Source organism: Saccopteryx leptura, chromosome 5 (assembly GCF_036850995.1).
Source record: "Saccopteryx leptura isolate mSacLep1 chromosome 5, mSacLep1_pri_phased_curated, whole genome shotgun sequence".
In the NCBI taxonomy this organism is placed as follows: Eukaryota; Metazoa; Chordata; class Mammalia; order Chiroptera; family Emballonuridae; genus Saccopteryx; species Saccopteryx leptura.
The window spans coordinates 167172329-167192378 of NC_089507.1; the positions used below are offsets into that span (position 1 = coordinate 167172329).

At 37.9% G+C, this 20050-nt stretch overlaps 1 protein-coding gene and 1 pseudogene across 1 annotated transcript in view; both read right to left on the reverse strand.

The window, feature by feature from the left end:
* Window positions 1-20050, reverse strand: part of LOC136406692 (ABC-type organic anion transporter ABCA8-like) — a 328883-nt pseudogene that overhangs the window by 221232 nt on the left and 87601 nt on the right.
* Window positions 18232-20050, reverse strand: part of LOC136406691 (ABC-type organic anion transporter ABCA8-like) — an 89410-nt gene continuing 87591 nt past the window's right edge. Inside the window, exons 38-39 of the mRNA XM_066386731.1 lie at window positions 19178-19233; window positions 18232-19059 (exon numbers count right to left, since the gene is read on the reverse strand). Of these exons, the coding sequence (XP_066242828.1) occupies window positions 18961-19059; window positions 19178-19233 (155 nt within the window). The 3' untranslated portion in view covers window positions 18232-18960. The remainder of the gene's footprint in view (window positions 19060-19177; window positions 19234-20050) is intronic.

The window sequence follows — 20050 nt, forward strand, 5'->3', positions numbered from 1 at the left end:
ATCTTCCATCGTCTTCAGATCTTGATGAAAGCATTCTCCCTACTCATCACTAACAGCTCCAATATTTTCGGGAAACTTATCAAGGTGACTGTTCAGGAAGTGAATCTTAATGCTCATGTTACACCCAAAGTCGTGGAAAGCCAACAGCATCCTTTCAACCTGAAGTTCATAGTTTTCTGCTTTTTTTTTGCCAAGCAAGTTCTTTGTAACTGCCACAAAAGACTGCCATGCTGCTTTCTCCTCCTTATTCATCTTCCTGGCAAATTCTTCATCAGGTTTGAGGGTTCAAATTTGAGGTCCATCAAATATATCTGCATTTATATTCTCAAAAGACAAGGAAGAAAAAGCAGAAATAATATGTTGAAAGCATTCACTTTCTTTATTCAAAGCCTGAGAAAAGTGCTTCATTAAGCCAAATTTGATGTGAAGTGGGGAAAAAATGATTTTTTCTGGATTAACTACAGGTTCATTGACAATATTTTGCATCCCTACTTCCAGAGCTTCACGTTTCAGCCACTCCACTGTGTCCAGTGTTTCTCCTGAACTCAGCTGTCCCACAAACAAAGAAAGCAAGGATATTGCATGAAACCTCTCTGTTGTCCTAGCAGGAAATTTATCATTTTAAGATCCACACAAATGATCCAGTTGTGCTCCTCATACTTCAGTAGGTGGAGCACCATATTTATGTCATTATAATCTTCTCGCAGAATACTAGAATAAACAATTGGAGCCGCTGCAAAAAACATTACCGTTGTGTAGGAGAACACATTTCTGACTTTGTTCAGAGCTGTCAAGAAATAGCTGCCATTCTGTTGGACTGTAAGTGGTAACACCTAGCTGGCTGAGAAGACTGCTGACATCATGACAGTAAACAAAGTATTTGCCTTTGTTAAAAAGTCCACAAAAATTTGTTTACGCTTCCTGAAATGGGATATTTTAGCTGACCGGTGAAGTACATTTTTTTTCTTGAAGGCTGGAGGCTAATAACTCAGCTGCTTTCTTTGATAGGCCCAAATCTCTTACTAAGTCTTTCAATTCGGGTTGGCTAAACTGCTGAGGGGTTAATGACTGCTTGGCATCAGAAGAAGACTCTTCAGATTCTACAACCATTTCCTCATGCATCTTGTCAAAATACACTTGATCACCATGTTCACTTTCTTCGTCCTTAGAAGAAATAAAACCATTGTAAACCGGAACTGGGAGTGTCTCAGAGTGTGGATAGGTCATATTGCTGAAGGAATATTATGATATGAGATCATATGCCGTTTTTTCTTGCTGATGCCCTTTGTATGGATCAGAGAGAAATAACAGTCACTGCTGTGGTCCTTAGGTTCACACCAAACCATGGGAATACCAAAAGGCATTCCTCTGCGTTCTCCTTTTGTCGAGTCATGAAGCATTTCCTCACAATTATGACACACAATATGAGGGGCCCAATTCTTGTCTTGATCACCAAGGGGAACTTAAAAATAGACAATATATGCACGTGTCACAAATGACGAAATATTGTGCCTTTGACGTTGAAGTGTGTAACAGCCACATATATAACAGAAGGTGTCAGGAGTATTCTTACATTTAGTCCTACTCAAAGAAGCCATGATTCAATCTTAAAATAAAACAAGAGGGTGTTTTTATTATATAATAATTTTTTACATTTAAAAACATCTATAATTATGTAAGAGTGATGTTTGTAAATCATTAATTGCCTTGTGGTTATAATAAATCCAAGAATCATTGCCTTTAACTCCAATTTAAAAACCAATGCATGCCATTAACTGTAACAAAACAAATTAAAATTGCCAAAAAACTAGAGCATGCACTAAAAAAATGGATTTCATATTTGGAATCAGCGATGCAGAAATATATAGAAACAGTTCTAAAACCCCATGCCACAGAAAATGAAAAAAAATTGTTCCCCAGTGCTACTAAATTAATTTCAATTATTGTTTAATTATACAATAGCAATTAAATTATTTAAAGAAGAATTAGAATTACAATAAATCTAAAATGATAATAATTTATATATTTAAATCACAATTAGATATGGGTTTATATCATGTGGAAATAACTGTATAACTTCATTATCCTTTATCATCCATCAGAGTATGGATAATATGTTGGAAAAATAGTGAGAACTCAAAAATATGTTGAGTGACTATTTTGATATCACTAAAATAATTTTTAATGACATATAGCTGCTTTATTAAGACTAAGAAAATGAGAAGGAACGCAAGAAAAAGTATGAATTGGGTTGGGAATGTCGAAGGTGAAAGTGGAGGGAACAGGCAGCATGTTTTTTGATAGAATTAACTTTTCCTCTGAAAATTACCTTAAGTATGTATGATTATGAAAGAGCAAGTCTCTTAACCTTTGTTAATCAGTTTTTATATTTGTAAAATAAACTTACAATTGTTAATACAGAATATTAGTACATAGTACATATAAATATAATACAGAATGATACAATTATTATCACAGAATAGTATCCTAATTCTATACAATAGTCTCTAAAAATCAGGTGCATCGTAGTATTGAATGAATATTTATTACCATAATTCAATCACCTTATTTGTAAAGTAAAGACATTAGTACATTTATTGGAAAGAGTGTTGTATGTAAAGATCGTGCACATAGTAGTCATTTAATGAACATTTCTTATTACATTGCATGTGACTTTTAACAAAGGTTTTGAGAAGCACAAGTTCATGACATGGACCCTCAGGAGGACACTGTGAAACAGGTGGGAATGAACACAACTCAGGATGGACTGAAAGACTACACCTCGGTGGAGAGTCAGATCAAGCGAAGATCTTGAATCAAAAGTGGGTTTACCATTTGCAGGCAAGATGCACAGTGTGGACATTCAGATGCACGTGGAAGTGATGGTGTGATGGGAAAGCCTAGGATGTCTGCATCCACCCACCTGGCTTGTGTGCACTGAAGCCAGGACAGGAAGGAAAAGCTCGACATAATCTGGGAACTGTGGTCATAGAAACTCCAGATAGCAAAGACCTGAATACAGATTACAGAGTGGGTGGACTTTTGAGACTGAATTCAGATGAGGGGTCAGAATCCAAACACATTACTGGTTACCGAGGCTAGAGTGGAGTTATGGACAGAGATTGACAAAAAGAAGAGATCTTCTAAACTTCCAGTGACTGGGTGGACCAAGAGTCATGGATCCCCTCACAATAATACTGCACGAGAGCAGCAGATTTCTGTTTTGAAAGACTGTGTACTCTAAGTACTCATCCCTTGTTTGGATAAAGATACTTCACAGTTTCTATTTAGATATTAAGTAATGGCCTCTTACTTCCACAAAGTGAACCTATATTCACATTTCACATAATCTAGATATTGTGACAATTGACACAGTTTATTAACTGAAATGCAAGCATCTGCAATCAAATAGACCAAATATTGACATCAGATTTCCTCTTAGGTTGCTAGAAAACTCACCTTTCACAGAGAGGGTTGAGGCAACTTTATTCATTATCTGTTGGGTTGTATTGGTGAAAGGTTTGTATGCAATAGTAATTGTAGACAGGTTAAATGAATCTAACCGTGCCAGGTCCATGGAAGGCCGTGAAGAAAAATCATGAAATTCATGATGAATATCGAACAGGTACAAAACAATTATTAGGAGCAATAAGTTCAACCATTCCTACACAATGCAAGAGACAAAAAGTAGGAAAGTGATGGTTTCAAATCAGTCATCCACAATCATTTGGTCATCGAGTTTGTCTCGTTTACCTCTCTAATTTCAAAATATCTCACATTATGAACCATTTAAAAGAAGGACAGCAAAAATTTCAGCAGTCTGTGTAATTTAGCTATTCATAGCAATTCAAATTTATAGATCTACAGCAACAGTTTGAAGCATGAACTGTCATGAAAATATGAGAGGCAACAGTGGCAAGTGTGATAAATTCTTATCAGCTGGTATTCCTGTGGTGACCTTCTCAGGCTGTAGAGGCAGACCTCACGTAACTCTGCTCTGCTTTACTGCGTGTCACAGGTGGCGCATTTTCTTTCTTTCTTTCTTTCTTTCTTTCTTTCTTTCTTTCTTTCTTTCTTTCTTTCTTTCTTTCTTCCTTTCTTTCTTTCTTTCTTTCTTTCTTTCTTTCTTTCTTTCTTTCTTTCTTTCTTTTAAATTAAAGGCAAGGCCCTCTACCAGCAAAATGATTTTGGCTAGCTTTATGTGATACTCATTTTATTACAGAGATCTGGAACTGAACCGTTATACCTCTGAGGTATGCTTGTATTTGATTCTGCAGAAAGTTTATGTGTTACAAGTGATGGTTTCAAGGTATTGCTCAATTAGTGATAAAATATTAATTGCATGCCAAGTTTCTTGTATTGGAAACTCAACAGTATGTTAATGACCTGAGAAACAATATCTTGGTTAGTTATCAATACTAGTCACTTAAAAACCTCCAATGAGAAATCACTCTATTTTTTAAATGCATGCTTGTTCAAAAATATCTACAATAGATATACAATATTAATCCAACTTCATTAATATGTCACTTAGGTATACCTTTCTGATTTTAAAAAGATTCTAAAGTTTAACGAAAATTTTTGTTATTTGGTAAGATTATATGTTCTAATAAACTAATCACATTTCCAAATTATCTATTATTTTTAAAGAGAATGATTTACTTTATAAAAAACAAGAAAAGAAACATTCAAAAAAGAAAATACCAGATATCTATTTCTGTGGGTTAACTTTATACGATATCTTCAGAATACAAGTATCTTACCCTAATTTCTTGGTGTAGGAATGCTAGCAAAATATGTTACCACTGACATTTAAGACATTTCTCGGGTTCTCTATTCCAGACCAGCCTCAGTACTTTCAGACCTCAAATTATGAGGCTATGTTAATTGAAATATCCTGAGAAAAATTTACAATTTGAGAAACAACTTCTTCTTTTGTGTATAGGTGTTTTACTTATTTATTTATTGGAGAGAAATTAACAAAGCAGCGATTCTTTCCCAATAATGTCCATTTTCCTTCACAACTACGAAGAGACAGATATTGAATCATACCATAAAAGACTCCCTTTTCATTCTCCATTTTTTAAGAAAGTTCTTGCATAGTAAGGCCCAAGTTTGTTGACACACACTTGTCTCTCTCTTATTCATTTTGCCCTGTAAATAAGGAAAAAGGTAAGAAGGTAAAGTGAATGTGAAGGTTATAATGAGAAGAAATACTCTGTGAACACAAACGAGCAGCCTGATGACTCCAGGATTCTGAATGAGTGCTTAGCATCCCAGTGTTCCAAAGTTAGTGTTTCATTACTGGTACCTGCTTCCCTTTTCCCCTCACCCTTCACATTGTCATTTTGTTGTTGTTGTTATACACTGAGCCACTTATCAATGTATGCTGTTTCAGCTCCAAATTCTTCCTTTACAGCCTGTTCTAAGGAAATGAATCTGGCACCTGTAGGTGATTTTCTTTGCCATTTAAGATGACATAAAGCTTTGTCAGCAGAGGAGACTGGAGAGTCATTGCAGGAAGCAGAGCTCTCCTTCCTGGTATTGGAGTGGTTCAATATCTTGGTTTATAGAGAATGCATTTTTTTCCCTCCACTGTTCAGACTGAATGATTTTTCTCCAATGTAAAGAGCCTGCACAGAGCAGGGCACTCTGCATTTTATCCAGCACCTGAGTGAAGGAGCCCTAGTGTATCTGGCAGCCCAGCGTGCTACAGCCTTCTCCCCAGGGCTTTGTCCCCATTTCCCATTGCAAAGACATGCACTCTAGTCTCTGTGCCTATAGCAGGCATTGAGGCCTCTCCACCAGTCAGTGGATGGAAACTACACCTTATACCACACCTTATTCAACACCTTATCTGCCCACTTATTCCTCACACAAATGATGGGGACAAAGCAAGAAACCTCAGAGACCCCTCAGTGGCTCTCAGGCTACAAAGCAGTCCACTACTCACACTGTTATCTCCAAAGAGTCAGTTCTGTAAGTCTAGACATGCTGTTACATCTTGGGGAAGGGTTAAAGCAGAAGGCAACTGCTAATGAGATTGGGGGGAAATCTTTAAATAGTCCCATTTCTTCTTCTACTCCTGTTCCCAGAAGACTTATATTATTGATAAGGAATGGGCAAACAGCTATTGCACTGTGTAAATGCAACTGCCATCTTCCATTGAGCGTGGGGTGGGAAACCTTCCTGACTCTGTTCCTAAAAAAGATAAGTTACCACTGTTTGCTGTGGGGTTCTGGGGTTGTCTGATAGACACAAAAAGAGAAGCTATCACAAAAAAGAGAAAACAAATCTGTCACAAACCCAAGATCTCCTAACACAGGCAGGCATAAATCATATGATAGGTCACAACACAAGGCTTAGAAAATTTAGAAAACTGAAACGATTCTAATTATTACTTCTGACCATAATGGTATGAAACTAGACATCAACAATGAGAGGAATGCTGGAAATTTTACAAATATGTGGAAACTAAATAAGTCACCTTTAAACAACTAATTCATCAAAGAAGACCTCAGAAGGGAGCTCAAATTATATCTCGAAACAAATGAACATGCATACACAGCACAGCACAATCCATGGGATGCTGTAAAACCAGTTGTACTAGAGAAGATCCCACTGAGTGCTAAATGTTCATAGTATGAAAAATTCTCAGACCCCAAGAAACTAGAAAAGAACAAAATCCTCAAGTTCACTAAAGAAAGGAAATAACAAAGCTCAGAGCTGAAATAGGTGAAATGGAGACCAGAAAAGCAATAGTAAAGATTGAGAAAACTGAAATGTATTTTTAAAAGAGGATAAAAAATTGATGAAACTTTAAGTAGACTAAAAACAAGATAAGAATACATAAAATCCGAAATGAAGAAGGAGACCTTACAACTGGTATCAGAAATACAGAGATGATAAAAGACTACTAAGAACAACCATATGCCAACAAATTGGGTAACCTGGAAGAAATGGATAAATTTCTAGAAAGATACAACTTACCAAGGCTGAATCAGGAGAAGATAGAAAGTAGAAACAGACTAATAATGAGTAAGTTGACTGAATCAATAATCACCAACCTCCCAACAAAGAGAAGCCCAGGACCAGGTGACTTCACTCGTGAACTCGACCAAACACTTAAAGAAGAATTAATGCCAATTCTTCTCAAACTCTTCCAAAAATTCAAGGGGAGGGAACACTCTCAAACTTATTTCATTTGGCAGCATTGCTGTTGTGACGAACCCAGATAATAACATTATAAGAAGAAAAAACTACAGACCAATATCTTTGAAGAATATACATGCAAAAGTTCTCACCAAAATATTTGCAAACTGAATTCAATCACATAGTAAATTGATTACACAACATGACCAAGTAGGAGTTACTTCTGAGAGGCAACAATGGTTCAACATATGCAAATCAAATGTGTCACACACCATATAAATGGGAAGATAAAATCATATGATCATCTCAATAGATGAAAAAAAATTATTTGACAAAATACAACGTCCTTTCATGATAAAAAAAAACCTCAACAAATTAGGTATAGAAGAAATATACATCAACATAATAAAGTCCATATACAACAAGCCCACAGCTACCATCATACCCAACAGCCAAACATTGAAAGCTTTTCCTTTAAATTCAAAACAAAGAAAAGTGTGCCCACTTCTCACCACATTTATTTAACACATGGATCCCTGTCTGTCCCTTCTACTTGTGTCTACACCCTTTATCTGCTAACTCTGGAGTTCCTTCCACAAAAGCAGACTATGACTCTGACCAGTAGACAGGGGTAAGAGTGAGGTTGTTTTCTTTCTGAGCCGAGACCTTACAAGGTTTTGAGTGTACCTGCTTGCTCCTGTGGCTCTTACATTTTTATGAGAGCATATCTGGGCTCCGGAGGGTGAAAGACATATGACACAGAACTGAGGCATCCTAGTCACCCCAGTGCAGAGTAGCCTAGGTAAGACAATAGCCAGCAAAGCCCCAGAGAAGCAATCAAGCCAATCCAGGACCAGCAGAACCTTTTAAAAATCACCCCGGCACCCAAGCTATAAAAGCTGGTTGTTCTATATTAGTTGTTGTTGTTTTTTTTGCCATGTAATATATAAATGAAGTGATGACCACAGATATGTTACTTAACATTGTCTGTTTAGATCCTGCGATATTGATATTTATTTCATTTTACTGACCTTTCTTTTCTTTTTGGGGGGAGTAGAAAGAGAGAGCTACAGAGAGGGACAAAAAGGGACAGAAAGACAGAAAGGGAGATGAGAAGCATCAACTTGTAGTTAGGTTCTTCATTGACTGGCTTCTCATATGTGCTTTGACTGTGGGGTTCCAGCTGAGCCAGTGACCCCTTGCACAAGCCTGTGACTCTTGGGCTCAAACCAGTAACCATGGGATCAGGTCTATGATCCTGTGTTCAATCTTGCGACCCTGAGCACAACCCCGTGAGCCTGTGCTCAAGCCGACGACCTAAGAGTTTCAAACTTGGGTTCTCAGCATCTCAGGTTGATGCTCCATCTACTGCGCCACTGTCTGGTTTTAGTGACCTTTCATTTTTGAATTATAACATAATCATATTGTGGTCCAAGGAACTATTCGTTGGTAAAACAATATGCCTTTGAAATTTCTTGACATGTCCTTGCTGGTACAGTGTATTTGAATACATGGAAATATTTCATATGTACTTGAAACAAATATGTATCCCCTTTTACGTTGTTTTGTATATAGATATTCAATCTTTTAAATTTTGTTCTTCAAACCTTCTATACCCTTATTATGTTATATGTATGAGATTAATCATTTCATGACAGAATTCTATTAAAAATTTTCATTCTGATATATCCTGGCACCAACTTTTTATTCTGTTTCTGTTAGTTTTGAGTTTGTGCATTAAAAGGCTAAGTAATCAGATGGATAAAACATTGTTTTATTACTCAACATTTAATTGTTTGTTTCTTCTATTTCTGATAACATAGGTACATGAGGTTTCTTTAGTTTGACATGTGCATAACATAGCTTTATTTATTTCCTTATTTTTAAACTTTTGCTGAATTTTTAAATGATTAGTGTTTAAAAAATTTATATTTGCTATATTTTTAAAAAATCCAAACTGATAGATACTATATTTTTTAAAAGTGAACTAAATCATGCATAAATTCTTGTTTTAAAGGGTCTTTCATTGTGTTTTATTATCATATTAAAAATGCTTTTCGCCTGACCAGGCGGTGGCACAGTGGATAGTCAAACTGGGAGGCATAAGACCCAGATTTAAAACTCTGAGGTTGCCGGCTTGAGCGCGGGCTCATCTGGTTTGAGCAAGGCTCACCAGCTTGAGCTCAAGGTCGCTGGCTCGAGCAAAGGGGTCACTCGCTCTGATGGAGTCCCTTGGTCAAGGCACATATGAGAAAGCAATCAAGAACAACTAATATGCCACAACAAAGAATTGATGCTTCTCATCTCTCTCCCTTCTTGTCTGTCTGTCCCTATCTGTCCCTCTCTCTGTCTCTGTCACACACACACACACAAATAAATAAAACATGCTTTTCTATTGCTTCTAGTTTTGTCCACATTCTTACATTCTATTGAACTTTATCAAGTTTATCTTCCCTCCTTCATGTTTTCCTTCCAGTTCCAAAGATATATAAAATATTTATATTCTTTTCATGCTTACTTCAAAAAAGCTAAGACTTTCTATACACTTAACTTCTGCTGAATTCTAACCCTGAACATTCTGGTTATTATTGAAATTTGGCTCATCTTTATTTTAAAGGGTACATGAATTAGATTTTTTTTTCCATATATATAGTTAATTGGATTTGCTAGTAGATAGAGTCCTACAGGGAAGTTGTCATGTATTTGAGTTTAGGATTGGGATGCAGGCTAGAAATTCCACCTCAGCGGGGCATGACTAGGCTTCAGCTGGTCTAAAATTCCCGGACCCTCTGACTTGTGTGTAAGCTAGTTCATTGTGAAATCATTCCAAGGGCTCTTCCTGAAGTTGTCTGCAGAGAGCAGCATTATTCTTCTGTAGACACTCTGCCAGGGAGACAGCTGTAGATCACACTTTCCCCCTGGTAAAAGCAGCAAGTCACGTTTCATCACATTCAACCCTGAGCAAAGTGTGTGTGTGTGTGTGTGTGTGTGTGTGTGTGTGTGTTAGAGGAGTTGGGTAGGAAAGATGAGGCAGAAGTATATATACATATTTTTTCTTTTTACAGCAAGTCCCCAAAATACCTCCTAGAAGGAAATGTCTTAGTGCATAACAATAATACACAGTTTCATTGCCTTAATTGACCAATATCACACAGTACAATTTGCTGAGCCTGTCCTGGAAACTGTGGGACTTGAATCCTCACGGAGGACTCAACAACGGAACAGAAAGTAAAGAGATTCTGGGATGAGCACCAATTTTCTGGGAAGCATTCCAGTTGACTTGGAAGAATGGTTCAGGACTTTTGAGCGCAGAGCAGCATCTCCACCCTGAATCTGGCTTTAAGTATGAGTTTGGAGCAAGCCATCTCCTCCCTCTATGTGTGCACTATGTTGGCCAGGGATAGAAACCCCATGACTGTCCTGAATGCCTCCATCATGGTAATGAGTGGGTGTGCCCAAGCCCGAAGCTCTCATTCCATTCATGAAACAAGATGACACACAGGGCTGTGCTGTTTCCTAGAGACAAAGCTCGCGAATTGGGTCCAACAGGACATGTATTAGCCAAGAGAACCTCAGAGAGCATTGCCAGAGGAAGAACGTACATGCGGCTGCCTAATGGAGCTGAGAGGTGAGTCTAGGTGGAAAGGAACGAGGAAGGAGGTGAGAGAGCCCCTGGAGTGCAACTGGAGGGAGGAAGATTGTTCCTAGAAAAACAACATCAGAGAAAAGCATCAGGCCTGTGTGCCTAGTGAGAGGCAGCAGAGGATCCCCATAGACTGTTCCTAGTGCAGAGATTTCAGAAGAGGCACTTGTAAGGGGACTGTGCCGGGCTGTGCAGGTGGTAAACTGGCCAGAGGGTGAATTCCTTACCGTGGCATCGGCCACAGTCCAGTGCAGCATGAAAATGCTATCTTGCTCCAACCCTTGGATTGTCCACTGTAATTAATATTACTTACTATATTTTCCCAAATTCACATTTTTTTTGTAGTTTATCAAAAGACAAACAACCACATGAATTCCTTAGTAAGAAGTTTCAGAATGTAACCACTCTGGTTTTTCTCCTGTAACATGGGTGTTAACCTCACAACAAAATGTTTATACTGTAGGAGTATAAAAGTCCTATACTCTCCCATACGGTGTGTATCTGAAATTATATCGTGACAAGGAAAAGCTGTGATTTCACCTTCGACTCAAAGCATTGTTTGCACAAGGAAAAACAAAAATTGGAAAGCCTCTTTCATATCTAAAATTCTTAGAAGTAGATAGGGAGAAAAAAACAAAACAAAACAAGAAACGGACAGGGGTGGGCAAAAGTAGGTTTACAGTAGTTTCAATAAAAATAATGCAATAATGATAAATAATAACACAAGAATACAATGTGTTTTGCATACTTATAACTGAAAACCTACTTGTGCCTACCCTCGTATTTTTCTAAATATTTTGGAAAACAATCCAGTAGTCAGAAAAAACAGTTTATCCAGAATGCCCCCAATTATTGTGCAATAAAAGTAAAGAATTTCAAAACAATCCAAGTGTACAAATTAATTCTCATATTCTTAGTTCTTCATAGTCTATTTGTAAATTTCAGCTTATTTCTGCACTATTTCTGGCTTAACCCATATAACAGTGGTATACTTTTTAAAAAAACTTAGGGTTTATCTCAATGCTTTCATTTTTGCATATTAAATACCAGATGTCAAAAAAATATCCATATACTCCATTAATTTTCAAAATAGTTTGTCCACAGATGGTTGGCATTCAATTCCTAAAGACTTATTTATTCATAATTTTGTAATAGAAAAAAAAAACCTCCTCAAAGAAAACAAAACAAAACAGAACAAAGACAATAAACTTACTTTGTGAAATTTTAAGCATGTAACCTAGAAACACGTTTTATCAACTTATCTTCTTCTTCAGAAGGAAACAAATCACGTAGTTTTCTGTTGTCTACTGCAGCTGTAGAATTTGCTCTCCCGGTTTCACTTCTGTGAAACGCTGCTGTGGAGATTTCTTCTGCCTCAATGCTGGTGTCCCTGCCAAAACACCACATTCACGTGACTACCCTTGGACTATTGGTCTATTGCTCTTGTTCATTTGAATAATTATATTTATTTATGAACCTAAGAATCCAAACCTTTTATCTTCATTCTCATTGTTTTAATTCAATTATTACAAGCATGAGAGTTTAAGAATTAACATATTTTTACCAAGGAACAAAGCACAAAAAGTTAAAAACGTTTGAAAATCTATTTTCCCAACAGGTTATCCTGCTTTAAAAAATCAATACTATCTCACAGGTAACATTTGTTCCACTTGCTCAAAAAGGCAACTATTTTACGTAACATTTTTGTTAGAACTGGCCTCAGTCTTTGATAACAATCCCGTTAGACCACTGTGATTGCACAATCCCAGGCCTTGTTCCACTCTCCATGAGCCACCGACACCCCACTAGAGACAGGAGACATGCCTCTCACTTGAGCTCCATTTAACACTTCAAGGGCTAATGATGGATTTTGGACAACAACAATTTGCTGGATTTTTTTATCCAGCAATGTCCTTCGTTATATCTGCAATCACTTAGAGATAGAAATGGCACCATGGGAGTAGATAAGTAAAAGCCAGAATCAATATTTTAGATTTACACAGAGATCAAAGATAGTAATGCATTCTGTAAGTGAGACTTGATGTTCATTATACTTTCTCCAACGTGGCTTTAAAATAAATTTGCTAATGAAATTTGGTACATCCACTAGAAGGTAGGCAAGTAACACAAAGGGAAATTGATCCAGAGTTACAGTCTCACTCCTATGCTCACTCGTGAACCAGGTGTGCAGGTAGTGCCTTGTCACCATTTATTGTCCTCACACCCACCCCTTCCAACATTAGACTGCCAAACACCACCCAGGAAGGGATTTCCTATTTCCTCACTTACACCCATTATCTTGTTCCCTCACTGTCTAGCCAAACTGGTTTCCTTCTAGTTACCTTTCTGAGACATAAGGCGACAAGAAAATATGTCTACACTGTTTGAATAAATACAGTTAGCTTTTAAAGTTGAAGCAGAGGACACAAATCCAATAGTCTCCTTTCTTTTTCTCTTCAGTGTTTTGCCTAACTTCTTTGTAATCCTCCAAAGGCTGCCCTATTCCAAAACATTTCTTCATATTATAAAGGGTGCTCATTTAGTTGTACGGTACAACAGCTCTCCAAGAATTTCAAGGCGAAAGATCAGCAGTTTGGGAACGAAAATGAGAGCGCATCATGGTCAACTGAAAGGTTCACCTTTGCCTAACAGCACAGTTAAGTCAATAAAGAATCACTTTATCTCTGGAGTGTATTTGCAGGTACAGTGAGGATTTAGCCCTCTTGTTTAGTTTCGGAGCATTTCTTTCCATCTAACTAAAGTCATGGACCTGGGATCATCTCCACCTGTATCTCCAGTACCTATCGTTTATTCATAACCTCCAGAATTTTCTGTTTTAAATGTGAGTCATTTGATCAACAATTTACAGAGTAAGACTGACATAGAAATAACTGTCAAGGCCAGCTGGTTTAGTAACCTGAGGTGAAAGTTATATTTGTCTTTTCATTGACATTCAGCCAGTTCCTGTGGGGTAGTTGCATTTGTACCTGGTTGTCTAGATGTATCATAAAGGACCAGCCTTATAGAGGTAACTCAATATTCGTCAGCTTTCCTCTGTTATATTCAAGATGATTGTGGCTCCTATCCAAATTTGAAACACAGCCCTCAAGCCACAAAAAAGAAAAGAGTTTCATCAGAAAATCTCTTCTTGACACATATCTCTAAATTGTCCTCCAGGTCGCTTCCATCATCTGGGGAATCAGGGTTTTCATTCTTCTGCTTCTCATTTTCATTTAGTCTCAACTATTTTCTAGTCACCCCTGAGACTTACTCTATCACCCAGGAATTATTATCTTTTTTTTTCTGAAGTTGGAAATGGGGAGGCAGTCAGACAGACTCCTGCAAGCACCTGACCGGGATCCACCCGGCACCAGGGGCGATGCTCTGCCCATCTGGGGTGTCACTCTGTTACAACCAGAGCCATTCTAGTGCCTGAAGCAGAGGCCACAGAGCCATCCTCAGTGCCCGGGCCAACTTTTCTCCAATGGAACCTTGGCTGCAGGAGGGGAAGAGAGAGACAGAGAGGAAGGAGAGGGAGAGGGGTAGAGAAGCAGATGGGTGCTTCTCCTGTGTGCCCTGGCTGGGAATCGAACCCAGGACTTCTGCACGCCAGGCCAACACTCTACCACTGAGCCAACAGGCCAGGGCCCAGGAATTATTTAGAGAGATGATGTTTTCTTTCCATGTATCTCGTGATTTTCTTGTTATCTTTTGGTTATTGATTTCTACTTTAATTCTGTTATGATCAGAATATTTATATTGCATGTCAATTCTGTTAGGACTTATTTAATGACCCAAGGTATGATCTATCTTGGTGAATACTCCAAATTCCCTTGAAAAGAGAGATATTCTGTTATTACATGGGTGGATTATTATATAATCATCTATTAGATCTAGTTGGTTGATGTTTAATTATTCTATGTTTTTGTTAGTTTTTCTATTAGTTCTTTTTGTCCTGTGCAGTATAAATTAGCAGCTATCCCTAAACATTAAATTATTATAAAAATTATTATTAAAATAACCTTGCCAGAGTTGTTTAGCATTTAGGACATGAGAATCTTATTTGAAATCACATAATGTAGCCAGCTTATGCAGCATTGTATGGCCGCGGTAATCGTTAATAGCAGCTGGTATGGTGAAAGAAATTGACAATTCTGGCGAGAAAATTGCTAATAGCATGTTTGCACAATGATCCAAGGACCAGCAGTTTCAGTTCCTATCCAGCTAAGAACAAGAAATGGCCTCAACCACAAGACTTTGGCTGGTACAGATCACCCATTCATGGGAATTCAGCTGACAAAAAGCAGATGGCCAACTCAAGGATGCTGACCATAAAGCAGCACATCAAGATTTTTGTGAAGACAGCCTACATGTCTGACACATCCACAGCTTTCTCTCTCCCTTTTTTAGCCCTATAAAATTTGCCGGCCTGACTGGAATGTTAACATGGGCTTTGGAACAGGTGACCCCCGTCTTCTCAGGCTGGCAGCACTTGAATACACCTCCTTCCTTTTGCACCAGCACTTGTCTCCCGAGTCTGGCTTTCATTGTGGCAGGCAGCTGCACCTGCTGGATTTTTGTTTCAATAATATAATACAAATACAATGGGGAAAAAAAGATAAACTCACTTTTGGAAAGATAATCAAGAAGCTCAGTTTATCTCTGAGTCTCATTATTTCCAGGGAAGCAGTTCACTTTTTTCCTGGTCTTTACAATATAGCTGATATGTTGCCTGGTTTTTACAATATAACTGATAAGTTATTAATATCCAAAATTTATGAAGAACTTAAAAAACTCAACACCAAAGAAATCAAACAGTTTAATTAGAAAATGGGTAAGGGATCTTAATAAACAACTTCTAAAGAAAACATAGAGATGGTAGTAGACATATAAAAAGATGCTACATGTCACTAATCATCAGAGAAATGCAAATTGAAACCCAAAAAGATATCAACTTACACTGGTGAGAATGGCTATCATTAATAAATGTACAAACAAGTGTTGGCAAGGACGTGGAGTAAAGGGAGCTCTTGTGTACTGTTAGTGGGAATGCAGATTGGTGCAGCCATTACGGAAAGCAGTATGGAGTTATCTCAGAAATTTAAAAATGGAACTGACTTTTTACCTAGAAATCCTACTTGCAAGAGTATATCCAAGTAGCTTGAAAAACTAATTCAAAAGAATAAGTGTACCCCTAAGTTCACTGCAGTGTTATTTTTAATAGCCAAGATCTGGAGACAGCCCAATCATCAGTAGATGAATGATAAAAAAAAGCTATAGTACATTATACAATGAAATACTAAGCAGCCATAAGAAAGAAGGAAATCTTTCCTTCTCTGACAGCGTGGCTGGACTTGAAGAGCATTATGCTAAGTGAAATAAGCCAGTTACAGAACAAGTATCATTTGGTTTTACTAGTATGTGGAATCTAATGAACAAGGTGAACCAACAAGCTAAATAGAAACAGAGTCATACATAGAGAGCAGGCTGACAGCTGTCCGGGAGGGAGGGGAGGGTGGGTGTGGGAGGTGGAGGGATAGAGCAAGAAAGGACAAAAACACCTCATGAACTTAGACACAAGTGTGGTGACAGCTATGGTGGGGGAGTGCAGGAGGGTGTAATGGGATAAATGGTGATGGATGAAATACATTTTAATTAAAATGCAGATTCCAGAGCACTGCCATAGATGTACTGCAGCGTCAAGGTTTTAGACTTTTATTATAAGCAATATAGACTTTCAGCTTGAACTACTTTTCTATTTGGAACAGCAGTTCAGTGTCTGGAGTTGCTATACATGGAAGATGTGCCCTATTTGATATGGTTTGTGGGGTTATAGAAGCGGGATATTTTTTATATTGGTGGAAGCTTTGTTTATAAAGAGACTATCTGCAAAGATGCAAAAACCAGTACCCTCCTCTGACTCTGACGGCTACTGATCTGACTGTCTTTATGATTACAAGAAAATTATACTTTACTTTAAACCTTCACCTGCATCTTGTCATCTGATTCTCACATCAAGTCAATAAGTAAGTTGGTGTTTATCTTCCCTTGTAAGATGGAAAACTGAGACTTAACTTGCTTAAATCACTGACCTACAGACCCATAGCTTAGAAAGTAGCCAAAAGTAATACAACTCTAACTCTGCCATATCAGAGACTGAGGAACAAATTCCTATGGATGTCATATTTCATAAAGCACGTTGTCCTCTTTCTCAGTGACATCACATCCTTGGTCACGATGATTGTACTTTCTTTTATATCTTCCTGTATTCTGTAGTTCAAACCCTAGGAAGGTACTCCTAATAACACTATGTATGTATTTGTGTCCTGGAGCTCTTCCTGAGACAGATTTGGTTTTTCTTAATCGACATCTTATAGCATCTTCTAGGCCAACATAGAATTATTTCTTACCAATAAGACAACAATTATATGGTAATGGCTTTGAGGTGCAGTGTTTTGACACCAATTATATATAAAATGGAACAAAATCATAAGTTTTGGTGCTTTTCCCAAAGATAGACCCTTGAATTTGAAAACATGGAATACTTTTCAAAATCATATCTGAGATTATTTATATTAAAATATTCACAAGTGGGCCATTGGAATTTACCACAATAATTGGCTATTTAGGCTGCAAAAATAGTTTTTAGCTTCAAATACATCCTTGTGTCATTCAAGAAGCTATCATGACAATTAGAAGTTGATTATAGAGTATCTTCTGTGTTCCCATCAAAAGATAACGTAAACTTCAAGTTGAAGGGATGTTCTTTATACCTTCTTTGCAACCTCAACCCAGTTTGATACCTGCCTGATGCTATCTTAAAGTAAGAGACACCAAACAGATCCTGAGTTTGCAAATCTGAGCCTGTGTGTCCTATAACTTTGGAAAGGTCAGCTTCTTTTATGTATATATTTATTTTTTTTGAAGTTGGAAACGGGGAGGCAGTCAGACAGACTCCCGTATGCACCTGACCGGGATCCACCCGGCATGCCCACCAGGGAGTGATGCTCTGCCCATCTGGGGCATTGCTCTGTTGCAACCAGAGCCATTCTAGTGCCTGAGGCAGAGGCCATAGAGCCATCCTCAGCACCCTGGCCAACTTTGCTCCAATGGAGACTTGGCTGCGGGAGGGGAAGACAGAGACAGAGAGGAAGGAGAGGGAAAGGAGTGGAGAAGCAGATGGGCGCTTCTCCTGTGTGCCCTGGCTGGGAATCAAACCCAGGACTCCTACACACTAGGCCGATACTCTACCACTGAGCCAACCAGCCAGGGCCAAGGTCAGCTTCTTTAAATATCACTTTATTTATATACATGTTTTAAATTTTATTGTGCATAACAAATTACTATGAACTTAGTGACATTTGCAACAATAAATGTAGTATCAATGAAAATAAAAACTCATCGAAGTATGAGTGAAAAAGAATATTGTGTTGATTTTAAAGTGTTTATAGAGTCACCAGTGGAGTGAATCATAATATATATAAACATTTGAAATTAAGCTCTATGAAATTCTAGTGGTCTGCGTAAGGGTAGACTGTTGCATCATAAGAAAACATAAAATCAGAAAAATTGTTTCAAAATTGTATATATGATATGTATTTTTTCATCAACTTGATTATTCAAAGTCTTACTACAATTATATATATAAACATGTTTCAGTATTCCAGACAGTCTCAACTGGGCAAAACATAAACCCCATGATCTAAAATCTACAAAATGACAGAAAAGGAAAATCAGTGACTTAAGAAAACATTTTTAAAAGTGAATTACTAAAAGGAAAGACTGTCCTGCTATGTATTGAATGGGCTCCTTTTTCCTTCAATCGGTACTGTCTTTCTTTGTATTTTAATAGAAAATATAAGTAAAAATATAATATTTGAAAGTTAAAAGAAAAGGTATTAAACAATCTTTCTATCATCCTCAAACACAAACATTCCATAATAAATGCATTTTTTAAAGTTTACTACTTTATGAAAGGTAGAATTTGGTTGCTGGTACTGAGGCTGCATAGTGTGTCTACCGCAGTCATGCTGTAATATTCTTGATAAATATCATAAAATAAGTTTCAAAAGCTCTTGTATATATCTGAGATAAGGCATATTAATGTTATAAAATATCATCTTTAAAGAGTCTCAAGTTTAAAGAGAAACACAGTTTCTGGGGCGTCAAGGCTCTTCCTGGATAAGGAGTTTTCTCTTTATGGGTAGATTCACTTCCTCATCCAAATCCTCCAGCTCCTGCTCCTTGGAGAGCTCCAGGAAAACCTGCAATGCAGGAAGAAGAACAAAGAGAGAGGGTGTCACACAGCTCCTGGAGCTCCGAGTGCATATATCATGCATTTATATTCCATGTGTGATGCAAAACCCTCTAAGACTAACTCACCTGGTCCAGGGTGGACTGTGAGAGGCTGTACTCCTCCAGGTCAAAGCTCTGTTTAACTGCACAAGGATGGAGGTGTATTAGGAAGCCATATGCTTTTGATCCCAAATGGTATACCAAGTCATGTATAAAAAGTACATACAACTACATCTTAAATATAAGAAATAAAGGAGTAAACATTCTCAGACTAAACATCAGCATGCAAATTCACTATCTAGTCCCATAATAGGATGAAAATCCTCTTTCATTATCTTACAAGTTGGGCAGAGGCGCCACTAGACTGGAGAACAACAGAAGAGGTTCCTGGTCACCTAAGCAGGATAAGCTATGGATGGTTCCCTCCGTCTTGGGATGCTTCCGTGTGCCCCTCTCCATCCACCCTTGCTAGACTCTTCCCTGCTTTCTGCTCTGGAGACTGACAGAAGCTCCTTCTGTGGTCTCACCAGTGGCAGCCTAGGAGGAGGGACAAAGGAGGAGAGGGACGTCCAGGTCTTTATTCTTTCACTTCCTCTCTGACACCAACTGTGTCCCTTGACTGAAAGCCACTGCTTTTCTCAAAAGGGCAAATTCTACATGATATGCACCCGGGTTCCAGTCACTGCTTCCTCTCATAGTCCATTTGGACCTTAGAATGGTAACACCTGCTGGTCTGGCCTCGGGTAACGGCACTGCCCTTGCACCTTTGCAAACAATTTCTTTATAAACACAACTTCCCCGAATTAGCCTATTTTGTGTTTACAGCTATAAGCAGTTGGGACTATAACTGAGATCTCAAATATTCAGACTCAGTATACAGGAAATAATGGGTGGAAAGGTAAGAATGGCAAGCAGCATTAGCAGTGACTGTGGTGGGATTGGCCTACAGTGTAGAAACAT